The 22,369-nt window shown below is 40.8% G+C and overlaps 1 protein-coding gene across 1 annotated transcript in view; it reads left to right on the top strand.

Moving 5' to 3' along the window:
• Positions 1-22,369, top strand: part of FARP1 (FERM, RhoGEF (ARHGEF) and pleckstrin domain protein 1 (chondrocyte-derived)) — a 170,924-nt gene that overhangs the window by 119,094 nt on the left and 29,461 nt on the right. Inside the window, exons 10-14 of the mRNA XM_010006334.1 lie at positions 1,426-1,494; positions 2,192-2,276; positions 4,422-4,662; positions 18,669-18,856; positions 20,628-20,717. Coding sequence (XP_010004636.1) covers positions 1,426-1,494; positions 2,192-2,276; positions 4,422-4,662; positions 18,669-18,856; positions 20,628-20,717 — 673 coding nt within the window. The remainder of the gene's footprint in view (positions 1-1,425; positions 1,495-2,191; positions 2,277-4,421; positions 4,663-18,668; positions 18,857-20,627; positions 20,718-22,369) is intronic.

The raw sequence follows: 22,369 nt of genomic DNA, 5'->3' as shown, positions 1-22,369 counted from the left end.
AGTGGCTGTTGCAAAATAGCTTTCTACAGGTAAGAAATTAAGTATATGGGTTCCAACTTGTTCCACATAAGAAAATTCTCCTGCGTCCTAAGCAGCACCAGCTAGTAACTTTTTGGCACTCTTTGAATCCTGTGCTTCTGGGGTGGGATCCTACCTATATATCAGATCAAAGATTTGTATTTTCATTCCATGACCCTGTGGTAAACTCATCTCTGTGCTGTTAAAAGCAATGACTTCTCTTTATGCTGAGACCTTTATGCTTGCAGAGGGTTTATGTGAGGTGACCACTTATGCTTAGACCAAGTCTACCCATGATACTGTTAGAGCTAGAAAAGTTTTTAATAGTTGGGTTATTGGGTTTTTTTTTATTATTTACACTGGCAGAAGCCTCATTAGATATTGTATTGTGTATGCTGTTTTATTCATACAGTTTATTATGTTTGCAAAGCTGATACAAGCTGAATAGCCAGAAACCCTTTTTAATGAGATGAACTGTACACTCTAGTGGCCTTGCACAAGAACACGGGAGATATGGCCATTCTAACTCTCCTACTACTGCGGTTCCTGCCTGCAAAGTAAATTAATTAACATGGAAGGACATGTTAGGGTAAACCAGCTATAACTTGTTAAGTTTCTGCCTGAGGAAATAAAAGACAGTAGATGTGTTCAACTTTGCTGCTCGTTTGGTGAGCAGGTTTTGACTATGTCACTGTGATCTAGGCTACATCCAATTAATAACTTTTTCCAGGCGTTGTAGTAATTCAGTTAATGGAAAGCCTTTACTGAATGGGAAGGGTTTGATGCTTGGTTGAGCATTCTTGAGGTGTGGGTTTCCTTTACTGTGCTCAGTTCCCTTTGGAGTTTTTAGCTTTGCACAATAGGAAGTGCTGGGTTTTCTCACTGCTTTTTCATGGCTTGTAGCAGCAGGAGGAGAATGGGATTTCCAGCCTAAATCTCCACAGAAAATGTGTGTATGTTTAGTTGGTACGTTTAATGGTAACAAGTGGTGAGACATGAAATGCAATTCAGCAGTTTTCACCTTTACAAGGTAAGGCTGGTATTTGACTCAAAAGGATTCAAGAATGTTTTTTGTTCATGAAAGGAAAACTTAGCTCCTGGTGCATTTTCTATTATGGTGACTTTCCAGTAATATAGTACCCTATAGAGGGCACACAACTGAATTTAAGCTATTCTGAAATAACATTTTAAAGTAGCTCCATAGCAAAAAAAGAGACAAGTAACCTGCAAAATGATAAAAATCTATGTGTATCTGACCAGATCCCCTTCCTTATGATCTTCTGTGAATTTCTGCTGATAGTGATGAATACCTTTCTGGTTACTGTGACTTCATATGTGGGCTATAACCATGTTATGATGACCAGATGGTATATTGTATTAAATATTTTGTCTTTGGTTTTCTTCCAGTGGTCGGACTCAGAAGCAAGTTCTTGACTATGTTAAAGAAGGAGGGCACAAAAAAGTGCAGTTTGAAAGGTGAGAGGAAATAAATGAACTATCCCAATATGTTTTAATAAAAGACAAATTGTTACATTCTAAGATCTTGGCACCACCTTACTTACTGGTTTGACAGTTTATCACTGTATAATATCCACTTGGCCCTGAATGTCTTGGCAGAAGTTGACATAACCTATAGTTTACTAAAGATCACTAGTCTTCAACCTGTTTTTCAGCAGTGAGTGTCCTGCCATCACAGGTAACTTCCTCTCATATTGATTTGCATGCTCTTTGGTGGAATGTGGTCATGTATGTAAATAGACATATTCACCTCAGAATAAAACTGAAATGTAGCCAACCTCAAGGGAGAGGTCTTCAGGGAAAGCTTCGAACTTGATAGAGCCAATTCTGTTTGAAGTCATCTTGCTTATGGTGAGCTGAGAGTAATGGCTAAAGTGCCACAAAGACCATGGCAGCAGTTTATTGCTTAAGACTCATGTTCTGGTGACAGAGCATTTTTACTTCAGTGCCTCTCCCTTTTCTTACAATGGTAAGTTTGTAACACGTAGCTCATTTCAATTTTACAGAAAGGAGGAATGTTGACCTGTTTTGGAGCAAACTTTTATGAAAGCTGCTTCTTAAAGGTTTTGTTTGAAAGGAGGCATGTGTCTTGATTCCTACTTTCAGGAAAAAAAAATGAAATGGTTTCTTACTGTGATTTTCCTTTTTTCGCCAGGAAACACAGCAAGATTCATTCCATCAGGAGTCCAACTGCACAACCTTCAGAACAGCATACAGAGGTGCCAAAACAAGTCAGTGATGTTGATGAAATCCTGGATCATGCTTTTTAAACAATTCTTGTTAGATTACCCTCCACTGATTGCTGATTTGAAACTCTAGGAGCATAGTTTTCTGCTCACTTTTTATTTTCCTGGGAGATGAGGAACCCTTGCTGTCCTAAGTCTTAGGTTTTGCAAGTACAACAGGTCCGTTTCCACTGTGGAACAGCATTGCTTCCAGACAAGCAGACAACTATAAATAGTGAGCTTGTCTGATCTGTAGTAATGATCATCCAAAAAATTGCAATTCACAGTGTTACTGCTGGGATCCTAGGTTGTAGCTGGTTATTGCACCTGGGAAAAGTTTAATATTTCACCAGGGAGTCTTGGTTGCCCGTGTCAAGGTGTTTTGTGGTATTAACCAGGGAGGAGAATTATTTCCTCAGAAAGTCCTCTGGACTTGTAAGCCATTGTCTCTGGTAGATATGTAAAGTATTTTTGTTATGTTAGCAGCTGTTAGGCATTAGGAGTTTGCAAACCCAGTAGCCCAGTATTGGCAAGGTTGCAGCTGCTGTGTGTTCCCAGGTCCAGCTGGTGGTAGTGAGGCTGAGCATGTATTCACCTGCAGAAATGAACATATACAATATTGATACACCCAGCCAGCTACACAGGTAAACAAACAGAAAACAGCACTGCCACAAGCTCAAACGGTGCTAGTGGCCGCACGGTGTTCCACTTTTTGCCTGATGAGGATGAAAGTTCACAAATGGTAATTACCTATATGTATATACAATAGTGATCTCTCCTGCAGTTGAGCTCAGACACTTGGCCTGTGCAGTAGCAGGCCTCTGGATCCCCAGGTCTCCTAGTGGCTGACACCTGGACCTGTGAGCCCCCAAGGCTCAGCCCCACTCCAGTTGCAGGTAGTCAGATCTACATACACAAGCACTGTGGCTTCCTTCGGTCATTCATCTTAGACACCCAGTCTACCCATTAGCTGACAGGTGAGGCCTCTGGTTCCTGGCTACATCACACACAGACACGGTCCAGACTTAGGACATTACCAGTAATTGACCTCCAGACCCCATGGTCTTTCCAATGGCTGGCCTGATTTATGGCTGCTTGAGTACTTGGCTCCCAACTCTTTTGTCCTACTCACCATCTAGTCCACTTAAATGTTTGCTAGCAATTGTACATTGACCTACCCACCCAATCAATATGTGCTTTGGTCTCTCCAGTTGCTGACATCCCAGATGCACCCAGATCATGGGCTGATGGCTCTACTGGGACAGCTCCCAGAGGAGTGTGGTCAGGGAGCTTCACTTCCCTGAGTAGGTTACTGGCGTTGTTCCACCTGCCAGTGTTTCTCTGTGCTCATATGTGTTTGTGGAGAGGCACCTTTAATCACCTAACCTTACACTAGGTCGAGCTTAAACGGCAAGAGCAAGCTTCTAAGTTAATGTATTTAAGAACACTACCCCCCACCCTCACCTTATTTGCATTGCTCCCTTTTGATATTCAAAAGCTCTCTCATTCCTGCAGATCTAAGAACTTCAGCAAATTATGCTATAAATGCAGCCCTTTTCAAAGATCTTTAGCATTTTAATATTGCTAGGACAAGTTCAACTATATGGCGCATGGCTACTGGCAGATGCCATGCATTTTTGTGTGCAGGTAAGCCAGCCTGGGAATTAGTGGCAGGTATGCTCCAGGGATCAAATGTGCAGTGTTCAGAAGCCCACACATGGCTTTTTTAGTGCAAATAAGCAGGCTGTGCAAAATTTATCTTACGCATTTATCTTTTTTGTCCCTCCAGCTTCTCAGAGTAGTGCAAGCAGTTAGATGTTCTTACTATTGGTAGCTGCCTTAGGGCATTGGAACACCTCAAATACCCCTTTTTAGGTATCACCATATTCTGTCTGCCTTCTCTTCCCTTGCTTAGCTTATGTACTTTTCTGTTGTTAAGAAACAACGGAGACCTCTTTATTTATTTCTAATTAATTTTGAAGCTTGGGTTACCTCTTATACTTTCAAGAGACTCCTATGTTGCCACAAGATGAAGTGCAAAATTCTAATGCATAATTACATGTAGCCTTCTCCCTCTGGCTCCCTTCCCTCCCAAACCTCTCCCCTTTACCCTCCCTCCCCTTTTGCCTTCCCCTTGCCTTTCCTCCTTTATCTTTCCAGAGCTCTGGCTTTGCCTATGGAGAGAACAACGATGCTGCAGTAGTGCAGAGCTGCCGGCAAGGGAAGGAATTGAAGGCTTCAACGGAAGATGTTGGACAGCACAAGAGCCCTTCCTTGAAGAAGAGCCCACAGGAAAGCAAAAAAGTGGATGGAGCAGTGGTGTCAACAGTGGAGGAAGAAGAGGAAACTCCTAAGGACAGGATGCAGCAGAACAGACCTCAGTCACAGCAACCAAGCACAGGTCCAGCTTCCAGGGCTGCTCATGGCAGCAGCACCTCCATTCCTTTCATTGACTGCAGTGACGTAGATAGCGAGTATGATCTCCTCAGAGGACAAATAACCCGGTCATATTCCCAAACAAATGACAATTATGAGGGTGATTTGACCAGTGGTGCCTATATTCACTATAGAGACGAAAATCGCAATAGAGCTAGATACAGGGATTCCTCAGCCTCTATAAAGTCTTCCCAGTATCTCTCTGAAGAGTACCTGGATGATAACCCAGCTAATCTCTCCTTCTACATGGGGGGAAGCCCCAGGATGCCAAGGCATAGCTCACTAGTTGATGAAATGTTTGAGGGGCCAGGGAGCCGCAGTCCTCTGGCCAGTCCATTGCCTCCCAGTAGCAAAGGGTCAAGCCCTAACATGAGCTTGAGTAGAACTGGCTCTCAGGGTTATGTCTCAGAAAATGGGTATGACTGCAGGGTGAGGACTGGGGAGGAGGATAGCCATGCCAGTAGCTGCCATGGGTATGGGAGGTATTCTCCAGGTTCTCAACGGCCTCGTGCGCAGAACATCCCGAACCTCTGCAATAAATCAGTTACAGATCCATTTATCCTGAGCCAGGTATCCTCGACCCCTAGGCAGGAGTATCGGTCAGAGAGACACTGTAAAGGAGGCGGGGTGGCTAAGATGTCTTCTCCAGAAGGCAAAATGTTGGCCAATGGTATGCCGGCTGGGGCACAGCCAAAGCAGAGCCCAGTCCTGCAGTCGCTGCATTCCAGTGGTGCGATGGATCACAGGGCTGCAATCCAGATGATGGAGGGCTCCACCAGCAGTGGGACAGAATCGAGTGATTCCGAGTCAGAAATCATCAACCCCTTCACTCACCCCTTGGTGTTTGGAAATCCCATTGTGCTGAGTTCCTCTCCCATGCCTAGAAATAAGTACTCCTTTGGAAGCCTTCAGCTTGATGAGGATGTAGAGGATGTGTCTGTTGGCCTCAGTGATGAAGATGGTGTGCAGGTCTTCAGCTGCTAGGAACCAGGGTGTATGAGACCAGGGGGTACTGTGATTGCTCATTAGAGTAATTGCATCGTCTGGGACTCATGAAGAGTGGCTGGTAAAAATTTCTGTGCATGGGCTATTTCCCATGTTATCATTGTACTGACCAGCCAGAGAAAGAATGGATGCTAGAAATACAATAATAAGGAAAAGTCTCAGTGAAGCTTCACAGTTAATGCATCTCCTCTGAAAGGCAGGAGCAGAGGGAAATTATTACTGATTTAGGTACCTTTGTAAGACTTTATGCACTCACCTGTTCTTTGTGTGAAGTCATATTTTAGGTGTATATTGTAGATTCTTTGACACTTGACTAGTTATTTTGACAAAACAAAACAAAAAAAAAGAAATTAAGTGGGTAGGTTGTGCTCTTTTGTATGTCTATTGTAACATATTTCTCTCCCATATAAGGAGAGCAATTTATGAGTGCCTCAGCAGAGCTAAGGGGAAAAAAAAATTAAACATGGCCAAAAACAGGCAGCTTGATATTTAAGACCAAGACTTGTTGAAATCTTGAAGTATGCTGCAACATCTTTTCATAGCAAGAATGTGTTTGGTCTACTCATCTTCATAACCCATTTTATACTCTTAACTGAGGGACAGAGGGTACAAATTAGGCATGTATGGAGGAACAATGACAGTATTGGCTTTTCTTCAGTGGGTTCAACAGCCTGATTTGGTGATGGAGATTTTGAATCTCCAGACTCTTCCTTGGGGAAGTAAGAGAACAAAATGAAAGATACCTTTCAAGATAAAAAAAAACTTGGATTGAAACAGCTCTAATGAAGTGTGGTATTAGTATTACTTGAAAGGCAATCCTTTCTATCCTTTATCAGTGTGGTAAAAAGATTAGTCGCAAGAGATTTTTTTTCCCTTATTCTTTCAGTGGAATTATTCACAGAGACATCAAAGTTCTGTTGTGGGTGGTTTTTGGTGAGGGGTTTGGAGATGGTGGCTGTTTGATTTTATTTTTTGCTTTGATTGTGAAAAATCTTTATCTGTACAGGATCCAATTAGTCTTGTCTTAGGCTGTTTTTTTTAGTAGTGCCACCTTACATATTTTTCATGCCCTGACATAGAGAATGATGGGACTAACTGTGGTCCAGGCTGATTATCTTCTATACTGTACATAGAGTAGTGAGATTTTGGCACATGTGTAGAAGGACGGAGAGATGAATTTTTTATAAACTTCCTTTTCACAGGCTAAAAATATTGAGAATTAAGGCTGTAATGTAGTATAAACTTATTATAGTTTATCGGAGTTAATGAAGAAAATCCAGATGAAAGGTCTCCTGTGTGGAAAGTGTCCTGCAGTTATTAGAGCTGGGAGGCAACATGTGCTCTTCAACACTGGCCTTAATTTTAACTTTTTTTTTTTTTTTTTTTTTTTTTTTTTTTTTGTGGGGGAAGGGTCCTACATTTGAGACTTTTAAGTGATGAACAGCAGCACTGACTGAACTGCAGGTCACTTGCAGTAATCCACCTCATGCAGTACATGCATGAAGCAATGATGAATCCACCCACTGATGAACAAGTAACAGAACTTTGTAAATCTAGACAATATAAAATTTTCAAGATTTTTTTTACAAAAATAATAGAATAAGAGGTCTTTTTAATTTTTCTACTGCCTTGGTCTATGCACGTTTTAATGGAGTTTAATCTGAATGAAGGATATTTTAAAATATACATACAGTACTTAGGCATGTCTTGTTATATATACTTTTTTTGCAGCAAAATATATCTTTGTGTAAATAGAACTTTTAACTTGCTCATCCCCTTTATTATATTGGTTTTCTTGAAGATTAAATACCATGTTTTTTTTATAGGAATGATTTAAAGCCTCTCTTTAGACAGAGGTATTTCAGTGAGAGGGAATGCTCTCATTTATTCCTGTAGTTTAAAGCATGAACCTAGAAGCAGTGAAATTGATAATTAGGGAGAAGCTTGCTTGTGTATTATTCTACAAGAAGGTGGTTTGTGTTATGGATTTAGAATAGCTGTAAAATAATAACCTTGAACTTTTCAGTGTGTGAGATGAAAAGTAGCTAGCTGAAGCCTGCATCAGCAGATAGCGTGAGCATGGGGAGTGGGGGTGCATGAGTTTCCTTCGGACTTTTTTTGCTGCAAGTACAGCAAAAGTACCAGTAGTTATATGATACAGTACAGTAATAGTAATAATAATCTGTCATAAGATGAATTAATTGCTTTGTTAGCCAGTAAAATTAGAGTTCAAGTAATGGATTTTCAACAACAGGATTTGTGGTCATTTCTGCTATTTGAGAAGGGTGAACAGCATTCATATTGTTTGGATTTAAGTGAATATAAAATTTTATAAGTGGTGTTTACTATTTTGTATCCCTTCAAATACTGTTTTCAGGCCTGATTTCTTCTCTCATATGCCTACAAAGATAGTTGATTTATAATTTTACAAAAACAGATCTGCTGATAGCTGGAGTTAGCTTAGCTGCTAAGAAAGTATCTCAAAAGTTTGTTGGGTTTTTTTCCTTTTTAATAATATTCTCAAAAAGGAAAGACAAGGATTTCTCTCTGACTTTTTTCCTATCGTCTGGCATTATTTCAACTTCAGATGTTTAAGGGTTTTTTATTATAACACCTGTGGAATTCTTCCAGTTTGAAGAAATAAAGTTTGTAAATAGGAATAATTTCATTTAGGATGAATAATTTTTGCAGAGCTCCTATGCCACTGAGTTCAGTTTAGTATCAGTAGACAAGCATTTAATTAAAACAGTCTGTGGGGCCAAATTCCTCCACCAGACATGTGGTTCATATCTGGGTGCTTGCCAAGAACGTGAAGTGAGAAAGCTGTTTTAAATTGATGTTTTCACATAGGATCAGGTCCCTCAGAATTCATGGGGGATTTCTGTGGGACAAATATAGAAAGGCCTTGGAGGAAAGAACAGAAACCCTTGGTCAAGGCAGCAGGTGAGATGAGGGAATTCTTGTTGTTCTAGTTCAAACGCACCAGGTAAGAGGACTGTCAGTTTGTGTTAGTCATTGATGGATCTTCATACCCTGGTCAATGACAGTGGTCTAAGCACACTTGTGTCTCAGGACTAACAGAGGTAACTACAGACCAATTAAAAGATTTTAATCTCCCACCAGTTCAAATAGATTTTGGAGTGTAGCTAATGATACTGAACAGTTCTAAATTTTTTTATTCACTAGACTTAACTTTTAAATCCTATACTCTTGAAGTGCCCAGATACCTGTAGGCAGTTGCTGCAAATGAGGGAGCTGAATCCCACCAAGATCAAGTAGCTACATTTACTCCAAATGAGTAATCTGGAGCCATCCATTTTCTGTCCTTGCAGAGGACAAGGAGGAAGACTCATTTTGGGCCCTCCAGACAACTTCCCCCTGCACTGAACTAAGTCTGTCCACATAGCTGGATTAATATGGAGTCTAGTTACAAAAGCAGTTTAGGAGTTTGTCCCCAAATAATGCCCAGATGTGGAGAGCCACTTAGTGTATGGATAAAAGGCACTTGGATTTTTTTTCTTTGCTATTTCAAGTACTCAGCCATGTTCAATCATCTGCTACAGTGAATGAAAAAAAATTGTATCAAGACAATTTTAAGTTTCCTCCAGCTCACCAGCAGCTCAAATGTACTATGTCCTGGGATATTCTGGAGGGTTGGGGTTTTTTTCATATCAGTCTTGCCTAGAATCTAGTTTTCCTCAGTGACCTGGGATATAAAATTTGGGAATAAATTGGGCTAGGTGAAGGAAATGTGGATAGTGGCAGTTTGATGTAGGATTCATAGAATATTGTAGGTATGGAGCTTTGAATAATTGATATCTGAATGGCTTAAACTGCACTGTTTTCAGTTTAAGTCAGTTTTCCCTGGCAAACTTCTACCTTGTGCATGACAGAGCGGGCTGTTCTCTGAAGGGGATGTGAGCCTAGTGCTGCTGTTGTCTCAAATCACCCATAGAGCTCATAGGCCTGCCTAACAGGTACCATCCCATTAATCACTACAGGGCATGCTAAATCCAGATTCTATTAAAAAAAACAACACCTGGAAGAGAAATCGCTGTAGCTGGAAAATGTGAACATGTAACTGAAAGTTTTTAGGTTTGCTTTATTTGCATGTATGTTATCTGAGCTATATGGAGCTGATATCAATTATAAAGTAGATGGATAAGCATAATGAAAGAGTTGCATGTTAGGAATTTGAAAAATTACATTAACCTACCAACTTGCTTCAGTAATAAAGGGCATGCAAAATTAGACAGCATTTTCTCAACAGAGCAACATCAGCAGTGCTGAACATAATCAGTAACATCACAAAGGGTGAAAAAATAATGGTTTGCAAATGAGTTCACTGAACGGGGCTAGTATTGTTCAACCAGATTGCTTTAGGACCTAGTTTTAAATATTTGTCATCCTGGTTTGTGTTTTCACAGATGCTTGTGGAGCAACTTTATTAGTTGAAGCAGCTGTATTCATTCTGAAGCAGTAGCATTTGTGCAGAGGTTCTTGTCTGGCTCCTCTATCTGTACATGCCATTACTTGGTGATGACCAGAGAAAATCAAATGGAAAATGGGTTAGACAGATCTAAAACATATTTATAGCTCCTCCTTTTCTTCACTAACAAGCAGATAATGTTTTAAATTCTGTCTTCTCCTGTCCCACAGTAAACATGCCCACATGCAGAGTCTCCATAGTCAGTAGAAGTTTCCTCTGGGGAGCTCCAGGGTTAGAAAGACAAAGGAAAAGAGAAGAATAGGAAATATCTTAAGCACTCCAAAAATGTCTAACCTTATTTATTTACAGTTCCCTTTTACACAGTGTGCGTTCTGGTCTTTTCCTGAGAGTTTAGAGCCCTAGTAGTTTCTTAGGGTACTTGAACAGCAAGAATTGTTTTGATTAGTTGAACTAATTAATCAGACCTGGTTTTGAATATTGAAAACCAGTGATTCAGATCTCATCAGTATGATTTATATGCAATTAGCATGAATTGTGGCAATTTCTGGAACAGTTCTTCAACAGAAGAAAGAATGTCTGACCTATGCATTGTGTCAAATGCCATGTTTGTTTAACTAGTCTCATTTGTCATAATGAAGCATTAGACTGCTGTCAGAGGTGACTTTAGAATGAAATTTTAATTGCCGCAATTCAACGTCTAATGAGGAAAAACAAATTAACAGTCCAGGTTTTTTGCAACTTAAGAGACGTGTGAAGGAGTTGGGTGTCTCTTACCTTTGTGCACAAGGCTGTGTACCACCAGACATCCACCTTATCCAGCAATGTGGTTGTTATCAACTGGAGTGTGAATGAAAGAGGTTCTGTGTTCAGGCATGTGCAAAGTGAAGGAAGCCAAAGCCCTTTCTAGTCTTCCACTAATGCTGCTCTCTCCGAACAGTGTAGTTTCTTAAGGCACCTTCTGTACATTTTAGCACATCTCTTTCTTCTTCATTTAGGGGATCATTCTGTTCTCCATACCAAATAATTGAGACCCTAAATATAGGAAGGAAATTGAATCTTCTGGAACAATTTTTAATATAAACACCTGTAGTTTGTTAGCTGCTGTCAGACACAAGTGGTAGGAGAGCAGCCCTTTTGTCAGAAACCTAGCGGTTAGTTGGTGTCTCCTACTTGACAATGATGATTTGGCAGGTTCTGATTGTAAGGGGCTGATGGACAGTGTGAACATCAGAAGGTCCCAAAGATTAGATTGGTGTGTAAGTTTCCTCAGATGTGAGTAGTAGCAGACTCTGGTTTCAGTCAAGCTACATTAGGAAAAACTTTTTTTCCATGCTGCCAGGTTCTGCAAAGGAAATCTAAATCCTAGGAAATGAAAAGAAACAAAATCTTTCCTTTTCTATTCCAGTAATTTGTACAGATGCTGAAATATGCCTAGACATGGGCACATATCTTATTTACTTACTTGTAACAGAAAAAAATTCTTGTGCAGCATGTGGATCCTGAACAAAGGCATCTTCTGCTTTTCTCCCTATGGTCAGTCTGTGTGATGCCATTGTTATTTTATAATACAGAACTTAAAAATCAGAGGCATCATATGAATAAAAAGCCTAGTTTGGGTGACATGTAGCAGTTCTTTAGAGTATTTTGTGTTCTATTCTAATTCTTTTGTCTATAAGAGCACGTAGAGTAAGATATTTTTTAGTGTTGTTTGTTATTAAAAGCAGTGAGCACTTTCTTTTAAATGTTAGAAGATGTGGAGAGCCTGTGTCTCTGGCTGAGCTGTGTATTCACAGGCATGTTTTTCTCAAGTCTGAGTGTAAGTAACAGTGATGTTACTACAGTAAAGGGGGTAAAGACCTTAGGATCATTAATTTGCATGACATGATGGTAAATACTTAGTTTGCTCTAGAATTATTAGCATTTTAAGGTGTAATTTTTATTGAGGATTTTTTTGGTGAAGTTTTGACCCCTAGGAACCATAAAAATCCACAGTTCCTACTGACAAAAATTAACTCTAAAACGAGTAATGATGCAGCTGTCATTGATTGAACATGGGTGGTTGAAGGAAAATGAATGCTTTCTGATTCATGAGCTTTCAAGCTTGTTAAAATTAGATTAGATACTTTCTTTAAAATGCTTCAAATCCTGTTTTGAGGCGAAAACAGGTTTTTGCATTTAATGGTTTACAGCAAGATCAGAGGTAGGCGTTTCTGTTTAGTTCAATGGATGTTAGAGCTCATGGATGTTCCTTTTCTAATGAGGCGTTTAAAAATCTTTGATTAGCTGAATTTTTCCCCTTTTCTGCTAAAAAATTCACCTGGATCCACTAACAGAAATTCCTAAGCTTGGCAGTGTTTCACCTATCCAGCCCTTTCCTGACTTCTGTGTGTGCACATGCATAGATTTTTTAAAGAAATCTTGATAATCAAAATAAATTTTTGCAATTGAAAATGCTGGGGACTTCATTCTCATTTTTGTCATTTGTTTAATACTGTTGAAAGAGGAACATTTTTTGTTTCATTGTATGCACTGTTTTGTCAGCATGTACCTCTATGGGAGAAAAAGCCTTTTCAATGTTCTGTCTATCCTCAAAGCATGGTGTATCTTCTGTTCCTTGCATTGTTTGGAGCACTGTCTCAATGTCCTTTTACTGCAGAAATACCTATTTGTATTGGGAGTACCTAATTCCTCTTATTACAGTGATCCTGTCTCATAGAGCACTCCTCAATTCAGAACTGGAGAAAGCCCCCACCGGGTCATGAGTCTCAAGATGAGAAACCACACCATGTTGAAGAGCAAAAGAGTGGAGGGGGGGAGGGTGGAGAAAGGAGGTCTGTTTTTCAGGGCGTTTGGGCTTCATTGAGCATGATCAGATTACCCTTCGTTTCCTAATGAAGGCTGTACCCAAAGATGATCAAGTCTGCCTGCTGTAGCTCGTAAGCAGGATCACTGCAGTCTTGGGGAGATATCTTGTTGAAATGGACAGTATCTGTGGCATAAGCTTACATGGGGGCTGAACATTTTCAATTCCATTGTAACGCTGTCTCATGTTGGTTTAAAGACAAACAAAAGCAAACCAGCCCTAACCTTGGGTAAAGCAGGGAATCCTTCTGTACGTTGCTCTATATCTGTCTGGAAGGATCAAGGCTAGACAAAGGACTGATGCCCAGTGACCTTGTATTCTTCCCAGGCTGTAATGTTTACTCTTTGTTCTTAAGATATGAACACACCCTGATGTAGGCCAACAGCAGTTACTGTCTGATTTCACACTTACCGCTGTCTAATACTGCAGTATACCAATAAAGCATGGACCTTTACCAACTGGAGAGGTTGCTGGCTACTAAACCAACACTAAGCTTGATGAGGCTATAAGCATGTCAAGCCATTTACCTGTGTATGCATGGAATTAATTTTTTTTATTATTATTTTTAGTTTTACCTGTACTGAAGGCTTTTACTCATTCTAACTGGTATTTTGCCTTAAAACTGTCACTGGTTTAATTGTTCTGTCCATTTGCCAGCTGATGCTTTGTCCTAAATATGAGGAAATTGGTTCATTGAGAAGGTGCACCATTCTCCCAAATCCCTGCCATTCACTGCCACTCCTGCCATGAGCACCCATGTTGAAGCTGTGAAGTCAAAGTGAACCTTTCTCCCTGTCGTGTTCCTCTTCAATCCAGGCAGAGTTATCGGTTGTGTGTGACATCGGTTCTCTTCCTGAGTTGTTTTTTCTTCCTGTTCCTCCTCAAATTCTGTGGTACTGCTTTCAGGGATGTTTGTACATAAATTTATTGTTGATGTGTAACTACTTTTGAAGATCTTTAATTTTAACAAACTGTATCCAGCACTCCAGCTTGTTTTGGTTAATGAGTAAGAGGTGTGCAGCCTGATGAACTGGTCCCCCTTGAGCTTTCATGGAAGTCAGTTGGGGTTTGTTCTTGCATTGAGGGAGAGCAGAACCTGCATCCTGTATCTCTTTTAGCTCAGCTGCCTGGTTCACAGCTGGGGAGAGAAGGGATGGACACCCTTACTGTTAGCCTTTAGGTACCAGTTAGAGATGTGCAACCACTGTGACTGTGGGAAACTAAGCTGTGGTTGCAGCAGTGGCAGTTCTGTCAGATGCTTTCTTATTAAAGAGCCTTTGTAAGTGGTATGCTCAGTAATGCAGAGGACAAAGGGGCAACAGCTTGGGTTTCATCTACAAACCTAGAGTTCAGAAAACATTATTCTTCCCTTAAAGCAGAGTAACTGGGATCTGGATGTCACAAGCTTCTGACTTCAGAGCAGCCCATGGAGCAGGCCTAAGAGAGAAAGTTCCAAATATTGAAAAAGGCACTTTTCTGGTTCTTAAGACATTTTAATTTCTAATAATAAACGTTGAGAACAATATATTCTTTAACAGCTGAGTTAAGAGTGAGCAGTGTAGCTGTACATGAAATTTTCTAGCAGAATTTCAGTCACCTTCAGTAATGGTTCATGTTTCCTCTCAGTTTCCATAATTGAGTCATTTTCACTTGATACTCCACAGAAGAGGAACATACCCAGGAGCATCTTAATGCTGCTGTACACTTCCATGATGTTAAAACACAGTGTTTAGGGATGGGGAGTTTCTTTTGAAGCAGTTGCAGAATGCTAAATGGCATCAGTTTGTTGCTCAGCAGTTCCAGGAGAATAGGAGTAGTGGAGGAGTATCTTCAGGATACCTGAGTCCCATTTATCTTCCTCACAAAGAGGAGGGTCCTCCCATGTTAGGTTAAAGTCTCTAACTGGGGACAAGGTTCAGGTCAATTCAGTCAAGGACTAGGGTTTTCAGGTCATTTTATGCTGTCTACATAGTCAGCAGAGAAAGAGACAGCAAGCAGTTCTGCTTACCTGTGATTTGAATTGACCTCCAGGAGAGATTTTATTCATTAACGGGAAGGTGCTAACTATTTCATTCTGGTAGTGGGCATGTTTTAAAGTAGTATAGCTCAGCCAGCCCAAATCTCCATAGGTATCAGCCTCAGTACGAGTCCCTGTGGGTTAACATCTGTGCATGAGCCTAGGGTAAAGCAGGTACCTCTGGTGGGATGGGTCATGGCCAGCCAGCCAAGCACAGAGTCCAGCCTGTCCCTCTCCAGCTGGACACCCACATCTTCCTACCACTCCCATGCCTTCCCACCACCAAATTGCAGCGAGCAACTGTCATGTGGGTTTTGACAGAGGTACAGCTATTAAGTATTTGATTTTAACCACTGGCTTCATTTTACATAGCACGTGGAACATGTATGTTGAGGAGGGGTTATCTGAGATACGTGTCATACTTAGGATGATAACCCATAGTTTCATGTCCTGGGGCTGTGTAAAACACCACTGTTGTTTTCTAGATTTTTTTTTTTCAGGATAGCTCTCAATCAAGGTTTACTTTTTTAATCACCTGCCTTACTGCACCAACTTTCCCCAGTGTCTGAGGTGTGAACTAGCTCAGTGGAACTAAGAACCACTCCCTGTATTCTGGCATTGATGGGCTTATCTGGCCTATGCATTTTCATTATTTGCCGCTGTCATAAATCTGTGTTTGTTTCTCTTCTTAAACATCAAGCTCAGAAAATAAGTGAAGCACATGCTTAATTTCTGCCCACTCCACCAAGGATATCATTAGTATGTGCTCAAGCAATCCTTAGGTAAACTTGTCTCTTAGTTTGTGTGTATATATGTGGCTCCATTATATTTGCAAGATGGCCCAAGCCTGAACCTAAATAAAAACCACTTGAAGTATGAACAGAGGCAATTCCACGTTGCTAGCCACAAGCCTTTTAAGTCTCTGATGTGCTGTGCAGTACTGTTTGATATCTGGCAACTGACATGCTAATAATTGCCTGTCAATCAATGAATCCTTTAGGGTAAAATGTGAGTAATTTCAGTACCTTGTAAATAAGGTTTGATCCCTTCTGTGTATATTCTGCAGTATGTAGCTGATGAGTGAAGCCTGTATGAATATACTTTCTGTGGCAGGAGGTCAGATGAACACTGAGGGAAGACCATTTGATTCGTGCAGGTTATTTGTTGCTCACTGCCATGAAAAAGAGAAAGTTGCAGCATTGCCATGACCCATCAGCATGACACGTCCTGATTGATTGGCGATGGGAGAGAAAATCTTCCATTTTCACTTCTTCATGACTTACTGACTTTCTCACAGCAGAATGAGTTTGTTTCCCACCTTTACCAGAACAACAGCAAATGTGTTGGTCTTTATGACTGTGTTGTCTGTTATTAGGCCCCAGAATGTGCTAACATAACAGCATTTTGAGACCCTTTTGTAATATAGCCACTTTCTTATACCTAGCTTTAACTTTCACTTTTTCAGCATATTGGCACCTGGGGTCTAACTGAGCTGTTGCTTGTAGGTGGTGGTGGCTGGATTTGGTCAGTGCTGATGTCCACACTGAGACCAAAAAGGAGGATGTAACATTTCAGCTTGCTGCAAAATAACTTTGAGAATGTCAGTGATGTATTGATGTGCAAGTCATTGCTCAATGGCATGTGTTCTCAACTCTGAGCCACCAGGCACCTTTTTTGTGATACTTTCCATACTTTTCCCAAGTTGTGTCTTCCAAGTGTAGGTTAGGAAGTCTTTTTACTTCATTGTCCATTTGATCTTTTATAGTTTAAAATACTTGAGTTGTACTGATACACATTCCAGTACAGCAGAAGTTAGATCTAGGATTATAAAGAGGTAGGTAGATATGTCAATGTATCTGTATCTATCTATCACAGATAGGTGCTACTTAACTTCTAGACTATAATGCCTGTGAACTTCTCACAGAGGTGCAAATCATTTATTCACTGTCATATGACAGGCATAGTGCCAGAATTTCTTTGTTTCCAGGTTTAAGGTGATACCATTTTTCTTATGTCTTTTGTAATGTAGACTAAAGTACTTTTAACCTTACAGCCTTGCTATTAATCTGTTTCACTATTTCTCAATGATGAATTCCATTTCTTTTGAAAACACTGTATACAGTTGTGTGCTAGTGTCAATAAAATTGACATTTGTGTAACAAGCCGTGGCATTTTCTCAAATTTCACTGAACATTGATTTAGTGTGAAACTTGGTAAATCCTTTCTTGCTAGCTGTAATAATACAGACCTTTATTTCAGACAAATACTGCTTTGACTTTGATTTATAATAGGCTACATAACTGTCATGATTACTTAAACTGATAACTGTATTGTTCTTTTCCCTCTCATTTCAAAGGACTGGCATATAAACATGAAATGGTTTGGAACTGGAAAACATTAATGTTCTAGCAAAAAATCTTGAGTTCTTCCAGAAAATAAATAGGTTTTTCTACTGGCCTAATTATATTTTTTTGGTGCCCCTGTTTACTGAAGTATCTCAGTGGCGTTGTAGCAACAGGAGCACATACCTAGGGAGGATGTAAACAGGTGATAGTAAAATGTATTTTACCATAATTATATACAGTGATGTATGTTTTTTATATTTAAACCAAGACATCTTATTAGCTCTGGTAATCGAGAGCTTGTCGTATTTTTTTGGTTGGTTTTACTGTATGATGCCAAAAGAGTACAGACTGTAAATGTTCTTCCACGTGGTGGATAAATCTTCTAAAGCAGGTTCAGATTTTCAGAGGTTTGAAGGAGGGAATAACTGGAAGAACATTGGGCATTTTTGGCAGATTATTTATGCTGTCAGTAGTCTGGCTGCCTCCCAGAAGACAAAATGCTAATTTCAGTAACATTTAATGTAGTGTATATGAATCCATGGAAGTGTAATTAATTGTTTAATTCTTTAATATTTTTAATCCAAAACTAAATGGGACTTCGTATTTGTCATAATCTAAAGTTGTCAAGCTTTGTACATTAAAAGTTTTGCTTTTCTTATGTAAATGTAATGCTAGCATTTCCATCCCAAACAATCAGAGGAGCATGGAAAGACCTACAAGGTATAATATACATACTTGTGTTATGTGTAGAAATTGGGAACTAGTAGTTGTCTCTCTTCGTGTTAGATCTGACTGGTGTTAGCAACAACACTTGTAGAAAGTCACTGTTTCATTTTCTCTACCACTAGATAAATTTGTTTCAACTTGTATTCTGTAGCTCCCTATGAAGTACTGATTTGAGTCCTTCAAGTTCTACTTTACTAGAAACAATGACACTCTAGAGTGACTTCCTTATTGTTTTATTTATTCTCTTTCATAGAATGGTGAAAAATTCGCTATTTGATGTTTAGCAATAAATATTGCAGCTCAATCCTATATGCCTTGATCCCTTCCCTGCAGAGACACTAACTTCAGCCAGTTTCATCACTTAAAAGAATAGTCAAATTCCTTGGTTAATGCAAGTGGATGCAGTTCCTCTGGTCTCAAGTCCTTTTGGACTAATTTTGAGGACCCTAATGGCTGTGTCTTGTAGTGTAATTTCACGAGCTGTAACTTTGGGTTGTAGCTCTTTGTAGTATTCTGTAGGAAAAGCCTGTCCTAATTGATTTCTCTTTTACCATTTATTTAGCAGGTTCTCTGACTGGCAGCCCTCACCTTTCAGAGCTTTCCATCAATTCCCAAGGAGGACCATCGGTAGCAAATATGTCTTTATCTCCAAACTTGAGCCCTGATGCCAAGCAGTCATCTCCCTTGATCAGCCCTTTGCTGAATGACCCATCGTGCATCAGGACTGATGATGAGGAAGAGGTCAAAAGAAAGGTAAGGCAAAGGCAGTTGGCCTTGCCTCTTTTCCTTGTTGTGTTGCAACTACTGCTGATTGTCAAAGTGACTAATATCTACACCCCCCTGCATGTTCCTCATCACAGATGTGCACACATAACTTGAGTTGGGTCACTTGGTATCTGCTGTCCTCAGGCCAAACTCAACAGTTTGGAGTGAGTCAGGCCAGAAGCATAGAACTGCTGTTGCTGAGGGCTCAGTGCCCTGGATTCATCCTTCTGAATAGGGGCTTTAGCTCCTCTTTAAGCAGCAGACGGAAGATAGGTAGCTCTGTGTCCCTAAGGTTAATGTGGGGTAAATCTGGTCATTTCAACCTTAAAAGCTTGTTCTGACAGGATCTCCTAGAAATCTCGCTTGTTTTGTTGTGGTGGTTTGTTGTAACAAAACAGTCAACTGTACTGTATTACTGGAGAGGAAATTTCCAGGTGGGAGAAAGAAAAGAAACAGCGCTGAGCCTGTGCAGGAGTGTCCAGCCCAGGCTCTTCAGTCTGTGCTGGGAGCACCACTGGGAACCTTTGGTTGTGGGAGCAGAAAATGCCCTCTCTGAGCCACAGCCTTCAATGTTCAGCTGGAAGTATTTGGCTCAGCCCCATCATTGCAGCAAAGCCATGAGGGAGCATCACATCCAAAACTGCTTTTTGAAGACAGAAGTGATTCTCTCTGAGCCAAGGTGGTCTGGGTGCCTTCTGGCTCATCACTCTGCTGCAGGGCAACAGAGGGTGTTGCTCTGGTCCTTCTGTCACTTGCTTTCTCTACTGAGCTTGGAGCATCTCAGGAGGAAGAAGGTAGGAACTCAGATGGCTTTAGTGGAAAGTGGGAGCATGTGTAAGGAAGATCTCTTTTCCCACTGTTCATAGTTAGCAAGATACGTGAGAGAAATTTGAGAAGAAGAAAAGTCGTTAATAGACTCATCATTCTCTTTGTCAGTTCAAGTTACAACAGCCAGTGACCAACTTATACCAGCTGATGAAGGTTCCTATGGGGCTGTATCCTGACTAGGAAAATCTCAGGCAGTCTCCCCCTTTCTAGTGCATCCTCTGCATCATTGATCTTCAGGAAGGGAACATAGAAGCAACAGATCTATGTGGAGGTCTTGCCGTTTGCTTCCTGAGCAACACAGAGCAATTTGGATCCTTTGGCTCTTCAGAATTAAGAGGTCAAAACCTCTTTTGCCTCTTAGATAACACAGGGGGATTTGGGTTTTTTTCCCTGACATTTGAAATCTATAGCTTACCCAAAAATTCTTTTCCTCTTCTACATTGTCCAGCCACACTGGTAAAATTGTATGGATTTCATTTTTTTTATGCTGTTATTTTTACTTTAGATTCTTATATTGACAGTTAAACTTGTAATAATCAGACACTGTTTTTGTCATATTGTCACATTTGGTATTTGTCAAATGTTATTCAAATGGTTATCTAGCCTGAAAAGAATTTTCTTGTGAACTCTAGAGTATGTCCTGCTCTGTATGTGTGGAAAGAGCTGAAACAAATATCAGCACCCCAAAGCTGTAGAAATCACTTTGGCAGAAAAAAAGTCTCTCAAGAACCCATAGAAACTGCTTGTTCTCTTGATTTTGCAAGGAAGAATTTTTTTCATGGCTTTGGGGTTTGGTGCGTGAGTCACAGTAACCACAAACAAGGGTCATTAGTTTGTAACTCTCTTGGTGATTGTTGTCTGCAGTTTTTTTTTCCTACAGAAAGCAGCTCCATAAAAGCAGATGAAAACCTAATGTGTTTTCAATTTGCAGAGATTCCCAACTGAGAAAGCTTACTTCATTGCTAAAGAAGTAGCCACCACAGAACGAACGTACCTGAAGGACCTTGAAGTCATCACATCGGTATGTTTGCTGGAGCGCTACCCCTGAAACGTGAAGCTCTAGTGAGCAGTAGTATTTCATCTGCTCCATTTAACATCTTAGCTGTTCCATGCTACTTCTGTGTTCTGCTCTGTAGGTATTCTTTGCAGTGCACAGGAGTACAGCTCTGGGGAGGAAATAACTCGAAAAGCAGAAGATAGAGGTTTGCACTGTGGTTAGTAACATGCACTATGAAACTGTATCAGGTGGAGGAACTTGGGACACAGTTCAGGGGTTTTTTCTTGCTCTCATACTTTGTGGTTGTAATTACTAAAAATGTCTGTGGGTTTTCAATGCCTTCTCTTAAAACTGAAGTAGCTCCCTTGGGGAACATATAAATGTATTCTGCTGGATTAAATGCTCTCCATTCTACATGAAATATTGTGGAGTACCTGTTTGAATTCTGATTTTTCAGTAAGTTAAACTGTCTGTTAAACGAGTCATTAATTTGTAGCATTTGATCGGCACCAAGGCAAATATGTGCCTTCCTTCTTTGCAGACACACCAAGAGTTGTGTTTAACTTCCAGGAGTAGTGTGCTCAAAATCTAGCCCTAAATAACAATTGCCTGTAAAAGGGCACAGGATCCAAAACCTCTCATGGTATTTCAGCAGCGCTGCCAGCTCCAGACCTCCCGCCTCTTTAATGGCCCAGTGAGTGAAACTCTGTGAGGTACATTGCCACCTCCTGAGTTGAGTGTTGTGGTAAGGAGGACTTGCTGCAGGGAAGAGTCTGTTGGTACCAGCTGGGAACCAGGGAGAAACCCCTTTTCCCCAGCTTCTAATCTGTTCCAGGGGCCCACATGGCAGATGCAGTTGATCTGATGCCAGCTTAGACATAGCCAATACAGGCTGGAGCAGCATGGGTGTTACAGGCAGCAAGACAGCTGTGGCTCCACTGCCTACTTACCCTGGCTTTCTGGGGAAGCCAGGCCAACAAGGGAAGAGGCGAGGTCCTGTGGTGGTTGTTGCTGCAGCTGCATCAGCAGATAGGCTGTTCTCATCTTCATCTTTCACCCAGCGGCTGCAGAAACAGGAAGTTTTAGCTCTTCAGAGCTAAACCTCATTTCCCACCCTGGCCTTTATTCTTGTGGTAGGCAAATTTGAATTTGTGGTGCCACCAAGAGGTATGTAACTGTTTCTGAGCTTATCAGGCCCGTTAGCTTTGTCCCACAGGTGACTGGCCCAAGAGGCCACTGATAGTGAAAAAGTAGCCAGCATCGTTGGAAGAGGTAGAAGGAACGAGTGTCATGCATGAAATTTGAAAGTTGGTAGGGGCACAGTTCTTCAGCCTTAGCTTTGCTCAGTGCAGAGAATAAAGCAGGGGAGAGGTAGACTTGGGAGGGGTCTCTGTGCCACATCTGAGTCAGCTCCAGCTGATGCAGTGTCAATCAGGACTGCTTTAACAGCCTTCTATGGTCCTAGCAGCCTTCTAGGCATTGCTGGAAATCAGCCATAGATAAATGGAACCCCTCAGGGCAGCGAGGAAGGAGCAGTGTTATCATGTTGAAGATAACAGTCTGTGCCAGCTTGGCAAGGACTGCTTCCCCTGAGTCCTAGGGCTTTACGTCACCCCTCTGTGTCTACTGGAATGAAATAAAAAGAATACAAAACAAAACTGAAGGAACCTGTTGGA

This window comes from Chaetura pelagica, unplaced genomic scaffold, assembly GCF_000747805.2.
Source record: "Chaetura pelagica isolate M959 unplaced genomic scaffold, ChaPel_1.0 scaffold29, whole genome shotgun sequence".
Classification (NCBI taxonomy): domain Eukaryota; kingdom Metazoa; phylum Chordata; class Aves; order Apodiformes; family Apodidae; genus Chaetura; species Chaetura pelagica.
Note: the sequence above shows the minus strand (reverse complement) of the source record. Positions and strands in the feature narration are given on the sequence as shown.